The sequence below is a fragment of the Glandiceps talaboti genome, chromosome 14 (genome assembly GCF_964340395.1).
Source record: "Glandiceps talaboti chromosome 14, keGlaTala1.1, whole genome shotgun sequence".
NCBI lineage: Eukaryota > Metazoa > Hemichordata > Enteropneusta > Spengelidae > Glandiceps > Glandiceps talaboti.
In genome coordinates, this window is record NC_135562.1 from 5,690,134 (window position 1) to 5,706,001 (window position 15,868).

General features: G+C 35.6%; 1 protein-coding gene across 1 annotated transcript; it reads left to right on the top strand.

Moving 5' to 3' along the window:
• Positions 1 to 2,051: 2,051 nt before the first annotated feature.
• Positions 2,052 to 11,946, top strand: LOC144445668 (uncharacterized). The gene is made up of 2 exons (XM_078135305.1): positions 2,052 to 2,376; positions 10,331 to 11,946. The coding sequence occupies exons 1-2, from the start codon at positions 2,349 to 2,351 to the stop codon at positions 10,552 to 10,554; spliced, it is 252 nt and encodes an 83-aa protein (XP_077991431.1). The 5' UTR covers positions 2,052 to 2,348; the 3' UTR covers positions 10,555 to 11,946.
• The last annotated feature ends 3,922 nt before the right edge of the window (positions 11,947 to 15,868 follow it).

Sequence of the window (15,868 nt, forward strand, 5' to 3'; positions counted from 1 at the left end):
ATTCGAAATTTGGTGTATCGTCCAATATATTATATTATGAGTATATATATATATAGGAAGTCAGTGGTAAGATTTGTCCGTAGTACAGTGCTCGATACGTCTGCACGCAGAGCGGAGTATATATATATATATATATATATATATATATATATATATATATATATATATATATATTATACAAATATATATATATATATATATATATATATATATATATATATATATATATATATATATATATATATATATATAACTGAACACTGAGTTTCTATATATAAATAATATCATGAACCATACAGTTCTAACCCAACTATTTCGAAGAGACTGAGCTCCTCTTCATCGGTGGGTCTCCAGTTCTGTCAAGCATATATACTATATATATATATATATATATATATATATATATATATATATATATATATATATATATATATATATATATATACATATATACTCATATAGTCATACAAGTGTCTTACTGGAGAGAACAGTGTTCGATGTGGTATTAGTATTAGAGCATTATAGACTTAATTCAAAAGAAGGATTCTATAACTTATAAGTCGTTCCTCGGAGTTTCACGCTTCCTCAGTGATCATCAGGCGACTGATAAAATTGGGGTTGACAATGTCGATATGTACACGTAAATATTTGTGTATATATTTCGTAACAAGACTGTCGGACCTAACTACTCCTTACGGAGGTATATATATATATATATATATATATATATATATATATATATATATATATATATATATATATATATACATACATATATATATACATACATATACATATATATACAGTAGCATACATAAACTTTTAATAAAATAGTAATCTGCAATACAATCTAGTCATGGAGGTACCTGGTCAGTGTACACATACACACACACACACATACACACACACACGCATATATATATATATATATATATATATATATATATATATATATATAGTTAGCACTATCTTTTAAAACTTTTGTATACCGTTCAGCTTAAGAAAGTTTGTTAAAAGTACAATCATGAATTGAAATTAAAGTATCACCAACATGTATACATAGACTTATTTATAAAAAAATAACTTTAAAAAAAGATGATTTTATTCGACCGATAGACCATCACTTTTAAGTTACGATGAGAAACATAGAATTAAATAGGGGCGCCCTCACGAGATCTAAAGGTTATTCAAATTTCAATGTCATTTCTAAACTTAACTCTTAAACCTCAGCAAAAGTTGTGTTTTGTTGAATCTCTTGCCATGGTAAACCTTCACTAGTTAACGTTGTAACTGGAGTATCATTTTTCCACAATAGAAAACCACACTGAAAATCAAATTGTCAAGATACCAATAATTATATATATTCTACATGTTAATCAATGATCGATGTTATTCATAGAAAAAGGTTGAAATAAAGTTCGCCATTGAGGGCGCTGATTTTTAGTGCGGACCCAAAAATTCAATTCGATTTGATTTATCGTGTATACAGCAACGAAAAATATGTTAACCCAATACTTTTCACGCTGTATGATGATTTACGAGTAAGTTATAATTGTACATAACAAAATATTTAAAACAAACACCAAAACACGTTCCAGTTGCAGGTCAGTGCTAGCTTTAATTATTTGTACATATTTGTGAAAAAGGTGAAGGCGTAAAAGGGTATAGGATAGAGATCTGTACAGGCTTACTCGGTACTGCCTCTCATGTGAGAGTACTCTGTCACAGTGTAACCAGGGTGCCTTGCGACCTCGTCGGCAAGATGGCCGAATGCTTTCCCCTTTCGTTTTTCACCGAGTCGCCACGACGACGGTAAGCAATATGGTGGAAGCATACGTCACAATGGTACTCATGATCGTGTAATGAAAGACACATATTGTTTAGTATACACGCACACTCTATAACACATAACAAGCAAAGAAAATGATGGATTGCCACACAACAAAGGCTGACATTAATCTTAACAATAAACCGATTCAGGACACATAACGACAGCCCATCGACGTCATCGGTGTATGCGGCAGTCGCACTAGCTAGTAGTATCCAAGACACCCACTTGGGTGAATGATGCATAGCAAACTCATTATACGAACCGCGCATTCAGATGCATGCGGTGCTATGCATAAATCGTTTACAAAGGATATTGGCATAGCGAGCTCAACGCATACAAGTGGCTTCTGGCATTGTTAATATCTACAATACCGAATGATCGTAACTCCGCTTTGTTGTACTGTATTGCATGTCTTCGATACAGCACTCGTTTAGATCGTCGGCTGGTTCATATTGTACGTATTTGGCGGTACCGTGGGGGTATATTTCGACTGATTAGCCGTGAACCTGGGGTAAACATGGGCTGCGGGTCAAGTAATGATGCAGGTAAGTCTGGTCTAATTTGTAGTATCGATTTTGACACGTTTTAGTTGACTTCAGCAAACTGCTGTGATTTAGACACTACAAGTCGATCTTTTACTTGGCTATCCACGAACAAAATACAGGGGAAACGTGAAAACAATGTTGACAATAGGGTATTGCTTGGCTGAACGAAGGTGTACGAATCGATTCATTATCAGAGTCGAACACAGAACACCAATTATCATAAAAAAGAATCGAACGCGCCACTGTCTATTAAGCAAAGCAATACAACATCTAACCTTCGGGAGCTCTCTCCTCAAAGAGTCGATCGCATAGAAACGACGATCTTTTAAACCCAGTGCAATTGTTAGCTTATGAAAATACAGTCTCTAACTCTCGTTGCTCTAGGTCTTACCGTTTGTTTCTTGTCTCCGTATTAGCGATTGATTTGTATTGTCTCTATGTTCCCTCTGGCAGTTCCAACTCAAGTAGGGAACACGCTAACAAGCAAAACGCCTATATCATGTCGTTAACACCGTCCCATCACCATTTTCTATATATATTGCTAGTATAAACACTTCACCATGCATCACATGCACAACAAGGACATACACACAACAAGGAGAAATTTATCAAAATCTAAACAGAATTATTTTTAAATGAACGCCACAATATTGTGTTTTCGGATTGTACTATCGATTGTCAATAGAACTAGCAACATATCAACAGTACGTGATAATATTTTGTAGCGACTATTATGCCACTTTTACTCGGTAGAATAGTGACAGTCACTGTGTAAACACCGTACGTTTTAGCCTTGATTAGGTAAATATAAAACGTATGCTTGCGAACGCTTCGGGCAAATTACGACGTCAATGTATACTTACATTCCATACACACGCGTATGGGAAATAGAAAGGAAATATTATAACTTATTAAACAGAGAAAAAACCCGCACAAATAAAAACAACCAAATTTGAATAAATACATGTACATCCATCCATCAAACCATACATACATACATACATACATACATACATACATACATACATACATACATACATACATACATACACACACACACACACACACACACACATACATACATACATACATACATACATACATACATACATACATATATACATACATACATACATACATACATAGGAATGCAAAAGTAATAAGTAATACAGTCCCTCATAAGAAGAAATTCACCGACGTTTCGCAAAATCCTTAAAACAACACACAAAAAACACACTATACAATCAGTTAGAGTGATATCGACACATATAAATATGACACCTTTAATGGGTTTTTTTTTCAGTATCACTTTCAAAGCAGGGGGCCAGGAACTTGCTTAACGATTGAATTACTCCTAGCATGCTAGCTTGTTAATTCTCGATGACATCGAAGTCTCAACAACGTATATTATATATAAACATAAAGATGACATCAGCGAGACGTTTCAGTGACGTTTTAATATAACACACGAGAGTAAAAAAAGAAAACATGTCCATTTCGTGAAATGTACAGATAACCTAACTGCATTGTTATGTAGCGAACAGTGTAGTAAATGGCATATAATTGGAAACCATTAACACGATCATTGCAAGTGTTTTCTGTCTGTCAGTTTCTAAATTTAAACCTTGTTTTAAGCAATTAATGTGCTGTTTTATCATTCGCTTGCAATAAATCCCGCCATAGAATGTTATCACGTGTTACTAATGGCTGATATTTCTTTTATGTTCCAGTGACGTCAGAAATATTTCAGATAACAACTAATTTTGAGTATGTGTGTGTGTAGTCGGAAGGTTTAGTGACCCTATGATTTGATATTACCATGTTGGAAAATTCGTGAACGCTAGTACTTAGGGTTTGAACACATTAATACAATATTTATTTTGGATCACGCACAGACTGATATTAAATATCACGATCGTGACGATTTTTAATGATCTCGTTAAATTATTGAAAATTCATTTTTTTTTAAAGCGGAGGAGGAATGTCAGTTGATGAACTCAAGCGATACATGCTTTTCAATGTAACTACACTGCCTAATTATCGTATTATTCCCAAGGCAACTACACGATTGAAATGTAAAATTAAGCTTCTTTGCCTGAACAGCCGGGGTAGTTTGTTTCGAACTGTTAAGATATTCAAGTTACCGTCGTTATGTGTTATTCTCGCAAGTCAGAGCTATAGCACACCATTTATCAACTGACATAACCACAACCATATTATAACGTATACAAGTCATCATTGCCATATAAGGATGACAGTACTAGTACTAGAGGTTTTTTACGACGATGTATGTGTGCTAAATTGTTTGTTTGTCACCATCGTATTTGCAAACGTAAAGATTGTCTTTCTAATTTTACTCTCTAAGTTTGTCTAGTACTTTAAATTTATACACGACAAGTCTGTTGGTTTACGCAGTTCGCATGACATGCTCTCAATTTCTCTAGCTTTATCTTTTCTGTGCTCATCGGCCTATTGTAATGCTATCAATAAAAGTAGAGACAAACAGACAGACAGACAGACAGACAGACAGACAGACAGACAGACGTGATATTTAATTTCTACTACATTATTATAAGTTCATATTGAATGAAACGCTCAACATTGCCCACTAAGAAGTAATTCGTTTGCCAAATGAATATCTGAGTGGTTCACTCAACAGACAGGTATATGCAAATAGTAAACGAATTAGTTAATTGGCACTTTAGAATATCAACGCTACATTGCAGTATACTATACTACACAACACTACACTGCACTACCCTACACTACGGTACGTTACGCTATACTGCACTACACTATATTACACTTCACTACACTAAACCGCACCGCACTTCACTACACTACACTACACTACACTACACTACACTACACTACACTACACTACGTCACGTTTGGTTACATAAAACCCAAATAAACTTCAAAAACAAACTTTTTTGCATCACTCTAATTTACGCAATGCTATCCGCTACCCTCACTACATATAATATTCACTACACAAAAGTACCCAACACGAAACCACACTTTATATACAGTATGTGCTAGTCGGGGACCATACTCCATTCAAAGACACAATAGCTATTGTCATGGAGAGCTTGGTCACCAAGCTTAGTACATACATGTTAAATAGAACCACAAAACACACACCACAACCAACCAACTAAACTCTGATCTACACTACATTCTATTTCATCACACCACAACCGAAACTATGATAACCTATATAAAATATGGTGACTGTAGTAAACCCTTTAAAATACGTCTGTTTATCTTAGTCAGGTTCAACCGTGCCTTTGAAGTCATTTGAATATCTTATCTAGTCACAAACCATGGCATAGTATATTGTCATAATCTTTGTATTAAACGTCCCATTGTACGGGTCTTTAAATTGCACTCAGTTAAAATTGCAAGCATTCTTTAGGACACCTTGTCGTCGTTTGTGAATGGTTGCTATTTCGTTAGCGCAGATAAAAAAAAAGCCCAGAAAAAAAATCCTGTACAATACCAAGCGTCCATTGTGATGTCTTCAATGAACGTACTGTAATCAATCACTTGGTACAACAATACACATACAAAACAATAGTTATCCTAACCTAATAAAATCAGTCACCCAAAATTCACCGTTAGATTAATTTCCTATATGACCTCGTCAACAACCCCGTCTTAGTTACACGACCAAACTGAGGTAGCACTATTTCGACCAGACAACTAAATCGTAGAAAGACAAAAACCGAATTTCAAGATGGCGTCTTTGAAGTCGTTACCAAGGTTACGTCAGGTATATGTACTCCTACAGACTGCTTCGGTATGCTTCAGCCGCATTATATTGAAAAGTACTTTCAAAAGTAATCCAATTATTCAAATGGAAAAGTGGTCATTCCCCCCCCCCCCCCAAAAAAAAAAGAAAAAGAAAAAAAGAAAAAAAGAAAAAAAAGAAGAGACACCACAGGATAATTATCCGTCTAAAGATTTTGTATTTTTAGATTTTAAACCAATAAGCGAACTCACAGCTATGTTTTCATTCATCTTTGTAGGTTGACATCATAATCCCTTATCGCCCAAATACAACAGATACCTAGTAATTAGATAATTGCTTAATCATCCGAAGGATCGTGGAAAAGTACTTTGTACATCATTAAGTGATTACCGCTTACCGTTCAACAGTCAAGATTAGAATTATCATTCATCATTTTTAGTGCAATGTACAATACTTACAACGAAGGTTGAGAGAGAACTTCGGCCACTCTGTCAACAAAACATACATACATACATACATACATACATACATACATACATACATACATACATACATACATACATACATACATACATACAATTGTATTTCTTAATGTTAGAATAATGTACATTAATGATAGATTGATAATACCGTGGTCCAATGATTACTTTGAAAGATTGATGTTACCGACACTTGAAAGTTCCATTGAATGATTCAAGTAAACTTGGTATCAGTTGCTTGGTAAACATGACTGATTGATCTAGAACTTACAACATGTACATGCAGATTGTTTTTAAATAAATACAAATATCAAACCTCAAGAGACGGTGATATAGTAGTGACCCACTGTCTACTCGCCTCCATTCACTTTTTTTCGTACAATATCAATGTGGTCCACGGCATAGCTAGGATTTGTACTCGGGTAGTAGGAAAATGACGAGAGGTTACGACCTTTCTAGATGACCTTAATGCATTTTACGTTGTATTGATCGCCCCATTTATATCCAAATAACTGTTGTACAGAATCGTCTAACCCTTGAGCAAAATTCTTTAAACATCTGTTCTGTAGTTGTTGTCCGTTGTTTGTTTAGTTATAATATTTGTACGTGTGTATCGTTAATTGTGTTTCAGTTCAGTATTTCCAAACATACGGCCTTACCAACGATAACAAACAACGCACAATCATACAGTAGTAACGTTACCACACTTTTATGAGTGTCACGTAGAAAATGTTGGCTCAAAACATTTCAATTCTCATATATTTCTGTCACATCTCAACTGGACTAAAACCATAGCGACGACGACTAATATTTATGATTTGAGTGGTTTCGTTCAAACTTATCACATTTATGTTTATTATTTATGAGTTTGCAATGCTTTTTGTACATATACCTTTGTAGAGTATAAAACGACCAACAACATATTCGAAACAAAATGAATATAATGTACGTTCAGATAAAAATATAATTATCATTATCTGTGTGCATGCATGTCTGTCTGTCTGACTGTCTGACTGCCTGCCTACCTGTCTGTCTGTCTGTCTGTCTGTCTGTCTGTCTGTCTGTCTGTCTGTCTGTCTGTCTCTGTCTGTCTGTCTCTGTCTCCCTCTCCCTCTCTCCCTCTCTGTGTCTCTCGCTCTGTCTCTCTGTCTTTGTCTCTCTCTGTCTCTGTCTCTCTGTCTCTGTCTCTGTCTCTGTCTCTCTCTCTCTCTGTCTCTATCTGTCTGTCTCTGTCTCTGTCTCTGTCTCTCTCTCTCTCTCTCTCTCTCTCTCTCTCTCTCTCTCTCTCTCTCTCTCTCTCTCTCTCTCTCTCTCTCTCTCTCTCTCTCTCTCTCTCTCTCTCTCCGGATTGCAGTTAACATGTTAGTCTTGCTTTACCAAATATATTATTTACTGATCATCATTCACAGCTAACACTGGTACAATATATTCAGACAAAGTAAACATTAATCAAGAAACTTAGCAAACACGTACGGTGTTTATGCTACAATTTCAAAGTATAATTCATGCCCAGCGATTGTACATCAAATTTCAGTAACACAAAATATTGTACAAAGCTCAAAGGGATAGGAGTCTGAACCATCTGTCAATCACCACGCTAATTGATAATTGACACCCCGTCGTCTGAAATGCTAATTTAGACGATGATAATGTAGACATTATCAAAACCATCGACGAGTTCGTCTCAAAATTACATTCACATTGCTTCCCATATTTGCAATTTACATCAACAGAAAATATAATATTTGGTGATTATGACAATAATAGTTACACATATTAGATATAAATGTACATAAACGAACCAGTGTCTCAGAACAAGATGTCGTTATTAAGAGGTGCTACGTCAGAGGACCCGTAAATGAATGAAATCAACCATATATGATGCAGAAAACATGCCAATCAGGATAGTAACTCTGTGCTCGATAATTATACCTTGCTTACTGGTATAATGGCGAGGTGTATATGCAGATATACCAAATGACTATATGTTAAGGTAGAATATGCCAAACATCAAAATTCTAAAATTGTCTACAAATATTTGCTATATAAAAGCTTGTTCCTGGTTCTATATTGAAGTAATCAAGAACTTTGGGGTTTCATCGTCTTGTTTTAGAAATAAAAGTTTTCAACTCTACAGTTATTGTTTACGGAAAATATTAACCGATTCTTTGAACTAAGAATCGGTTAATGTTTTCTGTATGTGTAAACAATAACTATAGAGTTTAAAACTTTTACTTCTAAGGCGCAAAGTATATTTCAAAGTGGTGTAGTTCAACAGAAGAATACCAAACGTTCTCGAAGCTGTAACATTGAAAAGGTGTCTCGGCACAGTAAATATTTTTGCTTGGTAATGCTACGTTCTTTGACTAGCAGTGTTGACAAACTCTGAAAAGACAATACTCAATGTTTAGAATTGTGTGCGTGTCCATGGCAACACAAACAGATCGATCTCTTAAGTTTTTTAGACATGATTAATTTGACCAGGATTTAAATGGTGAAGTGATTACAAGATGACAGTTCACTTAGCTATAACAATAGGACGCCAAGGAAGGCTTTGATAGAATAGAGGGTTTGGATTTAAGAAGGTGTCGATGAGATAAATTGACTTCTTGAGATTTTCAAGGCCTGCTTTACCAAGAATCAGCTCTAGATTAATTTGTTTGCTGAGATTAAATGTAGTTTTGCCGTCGGCGCTGTTTGGTGGAATGTTCTCAATAAGTTAGCACACATATCCATACAAAGCAATCAACTGTGACGTACATACAATTTCTATGATTATGGGTGTAATATTTAAAATACCAAGTGTTGCAAACATATATTGTGTATTTTGCTAGCTCTAGAATTAAAAACACAACTTAATAACAATGTATGTATGTATGTATTGTATGTATGTATGTATGTATGTGTGTGTATGTATGTATGTATGTATGTATGTATGTATTGTATGTATGTATGTATGTATGTGTGTGTGTATGTATGTATGTATGTATGTATGTATGTATGTATGTATGTATGTATGTATGTATGTATGTATGTATGTATGTATGTATGTATGTAGGAGTGCAAGAGTAATGAGTACACCAGTCATGATCAATAAATTCAATCCTGACGTTTGGAATGAATACTCTTTACATGAATGGATGTATAAGTCTCCCTTCCCCCTTCCCACCTCTTTATTTCTTTCATATCAAAATCTAAACACAAACATTTGTAGATTTACTTTCAAGGTCGATATTCTCCAGTATTATTATTATATGCTTTTAGCATCAAGGGATATTTTCCTTTTCTTTTAATTGAGATGTATATCTGTCCACGTGACTACTGTGACCCTTTGTAATGCATAGTATTACGTCTAGCCTATTGACCCTCAATTCTTTTACTTTAGTAAATTAACTAATAAATCTTCATAAATTGCGTTAGACAACACTGCAATATTTACGAGCTTTCTTTACAAGCTTGTGTAACGTCAATTTAACCGTGACGCGATCATCAACCGAACATTGAAATATTTTCTGATTTAGATCTTTTTGAATACCTTCAATTTTTTCCATTATCATAATTAGTAAGACATGCATACATTCATTTTTCCTGAGTACTTGCTCAGCTCCATTTGCGTTCTATAAATACCACTTTTAATCTCAAGGTTTGATATTGTTATTTGTTTATACCGCCCGCAACGACATGCATTAACAAATCTTTCGTTTATCTGAATCACTTCCAGGTCTCACGCCGGAAGAGCATGAAAAGGCATTTACAGTCTTTCGAAAAATTGATGCCGACCATAGTGGTTTCATTACAATTAATGAACTCAGAACTGCTTTGAGAGAACAAGGTGACGTAAACGATGACGACATTGAGCGGATGATGGAGCAAATTGATGATGATGGGGATGGTGTCATCGAATTCAATGAATTTAAACAATTATGGAAGGCGGGAAGAATGTGATGAAGACGACACTGATTTTTTTTAGTATATAGCGCCCTCTTCGACCATTGCTGACATTTCCATAAGTTGTCTCTGGAGATTTCATGGATGACATTTTCAAGACTGTGACCTAGTGTATTTTATCAATTCAAGATGACAACTTTGTGGATGGCATCATCAACGTTAATATATCTTTATAATAGATGAAAGTTTCGTTGGTGTAAAGAACTGAAACATTTCAAGATGGCGGCGGCTTTGGAGCTTCACTGCTATACGGGTTATTTACATTTGACTATACTGTCTTTCATGATCACGTGACATTGCAGCCAGCTCATGAAATAGAAACTTATAAGGCTCGTACATAAGTGACATTCACACTTGTATGATAAAATGGACTCGTACCAAAACATAGACATTGTCAATCTCAGCAAAAATGAGACAGTCTGCAGAGATTTTTTCACGTTGTGCCATAAATGTATATAGATTGCTACTATCTGATCATGTAAAGTTTCTTTTATAGGAAAATATGTAATTTCTAATTTTAGAAATACTTTGCTATTGAATATTAATTATGCTGCTGAACTATAAAATAGAAAAAAATTTGGTATTTAAAGATTTTGAGTTGTAAATATTGTAAATAGATAACTCTGAATTATTGTGTAATACTATGTTTGCTTTACATATATTATGCGTATAGTAGGGACGTGGGTCAGAACGTCAATCATTCTTTTTCTTCATTTCAGTTTCTTCTCTGTAGGAATATTACGGTTTATGTATTCGTTGACGGGACAGAGTGCTACTGAACGATACAAGCATCTTCCTTGAGGTGTTGTATTGTTTGTTGTGTGAAATAATGATGATTTTTTTCGTCTTGTAACACTGTAAAAATCATATATTATGGTACATATGTTATGCAAAAGTTCATTGAGATTTAGTCTATACATTATTTCCGTCACTGCGACCTAACCATGCATTTCTGACTCAAATATTTCATTATATAACTACTTGAACACGACTGTCACAATTATTACTAGTGCCTCGCCCTAGCGCCTTCAGTAACCAACTGAAGAAGGGGCTTAGTTCCCTACAGATATCTGGGTAAGATATTAGGTGAGAAATTGCAAGTTATGCATACCGTTTTCCAATCCCCAGGGAAATGTACGTTGCAATGTTATATTTGTGTAACCTGCAATACCTGTCAATGTACTGGCTGCTCAGAAAAATGGATCTTAACTAACACAATAAGTCTAAATGCTATTCATGGCTTTGATCGTCTATGATCTCACTCTAAAATAATTTGCTAAGTTTAGTAAATTATCATCAATAGCTGTATTTCATCCAATTGGAGTCCAGTGACATTAACGCAGCCACACGTGACTTACATTCAAACTTGAAGTTGTCGTTACGAGAGAGAGAGAGAGAGAGAGAGAGAGAGAGAGAGAGAGAGAGAGAGAGAGAGAGAGAGAGAGAGAAGAGAGAGAGAGAGAGAGAGACAGACAGACAGACAGACATACAGACAGACAGACAGACAGACAGACAGACAGAGAAAGAGAGAGAGAGAGAGAGAGAGAGAGGGAAAGAGAGAGAGAGAGAGAGAGTGAGAGAGAGAGAGAGAGAGAGGGGGGAAAGAGAGAGAGAGAGAGAGAGAGAGAGAGAGAGAGAGAGAGAGAGAGAGAGAGAGAGAGAGAGAGAGAGAGAGAGAGAGAGAGTAATGGATAGCCTCTATACCGACTACAATCACACACGACACTACTCCAGGAAGTACCAATGCTGCAATGCAAGATAAAAATTGAAAGAGAAAATATTCGTTCTGATCCGCAACCAACTTTGATATATTACACTAATGAGAACTTTAAATGTGTAAATGCAAATTTTGAAATGTACATAGTTGTATAGCACATGCGCATAAAGTTTGTATAGTTTACTTTTTTCGTAATTTTAACGAAAGAAAAACCTTGCAATTCTCAATTCAAAATAAATCTATCTTATATGAAATGATTATGAAAAGTAGGGTCAGTGTTTTTACTGTGGTGACAGTATTGTCTATACTGTCCGAATTGAAAGTATATTACTATAGAATCGACGACATAACAGTCGTGGGTGGTGGATATATAAGGAGAGGGGGGGGAGAGATAAGACGAGCGCCATCAATGACTGACTGTCACACCTTGGTTAGCAGAACAGACATGAATACCCTGCAGTTTGAAAGTTAATAGGCTGGACATTATTATCAGTATTAACACGCACAACCTATTTGTAAAATAGTTATAACAAAAGCGAGACGGTTAATATAGGCCATTCCAGATTCCAGACTGCGAAATTTAGAATACAGCGCCCTCGCTCATATTGGAGGTATCATCACCTCATAGTACCGTTTCTTAAGAGCTTTGTCCCTTGGTATTCTGTAGAAGTGTAAATCAGGGATGTTTTTCGTATTGTTCAGACTTCAAGAAAAGCAGCAGTACTCATTGATTTATTAACCAAATAGCCCATTCCACAGACTTATTTTTCTGTGCCTATACCATGTCTGCCCCCAAGGTACACACAGACAGGAAGTAGAATGCCACCAAGGCAAATTTTGGAAAAGCCTATTGGATAATGCCTCTTTTTAACATTTTTCAATCAAGTTATTGTTTTCAGCGGCATTAATTGGCTATCATGACTAGCTGTTCACATCATGAATAGGTTAGCTATGACTAGCTATATATCTTTCCCATGCTCAGAATATATACAAAATATAAGTAAAATCAATAAATCACCCTCTGGTTGTAAGTATGCCCCCCCCCCCGTGGTAACGATGAACAAGTCCATGATGTCATAAATCCCATGACATGTACGATTAATTACATCTACATAATCAAGATCATTCTCCAGCAGTCACATCTGGATGTCTGACTTCACCACAGCGCCATCTAGTGGTGAACAATAATAATCCTCGTTTTGTCCCAAGGAAGGCAACTTTGACAGTCACATAGTTAATGAAAAGTAAGCAGCTGGGTCGTTTTTCAACGAATGTTATGCTATAATTAGTTTCTTCTAGTATTTTACAACGTTTTCTTTATCAAATATAATACAATACATGAGGTACTTGGCCAGCTCTGGTACTTCATATAATTAGTTGTAAACATTTTTCCCATTAGTCTAACACACACAAATTAGCAATACCAGTGTTATACCACATGAAATTTAATCAATTGTGCAAAGTAACATAGTAACGATCCAGTAGGTAAACGCCCTCGCACTAGTTCCTGCGATGAAATCAAAGCTTTGCTCGGGGCCGGGGCCTCGCTGCACTACTCACGATCGAAACACCAGCATCAAGGATCTAGTAAATAGCTTCGTGATTTAATTAAGCCGTGACTAGGTACATGCACGTCGCTAGGTTACCGTCAAAATATTTTCTATCCCGAGTTCACATAAAAAACGAAGAACGAACACAAATGTTATTAGAGGGCCATGGATAGAAATATACATTTTGATTAGCGAATGAAACGATAAGTAAGCTTATTATTAATTCATACCACTCTTGTGAGAATGATTATTTGGTACAGCCCATTTCAAGTCACCATTCACCTGCTCTGTTTGATCATACAACAGCGAAGAAACAGTAAGAAACTGCATATTCTACACTAAGATAACAATGTTGCAACTTCTTGCTACATTGTGTCTATGATGATTTAGAAATAATTGAAATGTCCTGACTAGACACTAACATGCAGGCGCCAATGTTGTTATGTCTGTATTTGATGTCTCCATGTATATCATGGTAACACGTTCATTTCAATTTGACATAATGTCGCAAGAAACTGTATTCTTTCAATCTTGCTATCGTAAAGTATAACATTTGCAGTTTATCAAACAGAGCCGGTGTACAGTAACTTGAAACGACCAGTGTAATACTCACTGTGGTAATACTGATGAGGGCGCCTTGCTTACTAGTATTTGCGCACTGCTCCGTTTTACAGGGTTTTTATGATATAAAATATATGTCACTGTAACCTGCCAACCAAGGTGTTACTGAACTCTCAAATGTAGACGACTTTGAAAGTACATCCCTTGATCATGATCCAGAGGGAAGAGATCGTTGTGTGCGCTATTTCTGATGAAAGGTAGCATATCACACGATGACTGGTTATTTTACCATCAGCTCATGATTGCATCACAGTATAGTTTTAATTTGAAGTCGGTCAAAATATGAACTATGCACATTTGGCATTCTAATGGTAACATTTTAAATGACAGTGCTATGATTTAAAAAAAAATTGATCGACCGGATGTTTTCATTTCTTTTCACTTTGAAGCTTGGGCGAATAATAGAGAGCTAGGCTAGTGGATGTTTTCTGTAGATTTTTATCATTAGATGGAATACGTGGTTGCAATAAAAGGGTCGATTTTTCTGTGATAACACATTTGCATCAATTCCAACACGTTATGGACAAATGTTAGTGACAGTGTGTTGTGTTGTGTTGTGTTGTGTTGTGTTGTGCTGTGCTGTGCTGTGTTGTGCAGTGCAGTGTAGTGATGTGCTTTGCAATGCTGTGCAGTGCTGTGCAGTGCAGTACAGTGCAGTACTGTACTATGTTGTGTTGTGAATGTGCTGTGCTGTGTATTCGAGGTGAATTCAGGTATTCATTTTTGTTTATATTATATTATACATCCCATAATCCTGCTTGGGTCTTTCCTACCACGAGCATGCGCAGCTCTTCTCTGGTACTCAAGAGTAATTGCACTTTCCCCATGATACTTGGCCAAATTACCCAATTAAAGAACGTCGACTTCAATAAGGCTATAGGACGACAGACTGTGTCTAGCAAATGATTTATTGCGTCACAGATCAATTATTTAATAGAAGAATACCTAATCGAGCCAATTTATCATGACTACATATACGTCTTCATCTATCAATTACATGAACCGACACCGATTATATTTTGAGCACTGTCTGCAACTTCCTCCATATTAGGCCTAATAAAAAAAATTGTTTGGTTCCGGTTACCCGACCCCTACCTAGTTTTTCACGCCGACCCTAAACTCCTTTTTTACGTATTCGAGAAAAAAAATAAAATCGTGAAAATCGTGAAGTCTCGCAAGAAATAGTGGATGCGGAAATTGAAATCAGCTTAAGAAGACAATATAAAACTGTTCTTCCAATCTGTAATGGCTGTACATCTGATGAGAAGAAATCAATAACACGTACAGAGACCATATGGAAAGAACGGAAAACATAACTATTAAACTGAGCTAGACACTTTTTTATATAAAATAAAAAATCTACCTACCCCACCTATCCTATAATTGAATGTAATCGGAACCACACAATATTTTTTTTACGCCT

What these genes read in the sequence shown, in the direction of transcription:
- LOC144445668 (XM_078135305.1), top strand. Translation starts at nt 2,349, where the DNA reads ATGGGCTGCGGGTCAAGTAATGATGCAG. An exon ending in CGGGTCAAGTAATGATGCAG is followed by an intron (nt 2,377 to 10,330) that starts GTAAGTCTGGTC and finishes AATCACTTCCAG; the next exon opens with GTCTCACGCCGGAAGAGCAT.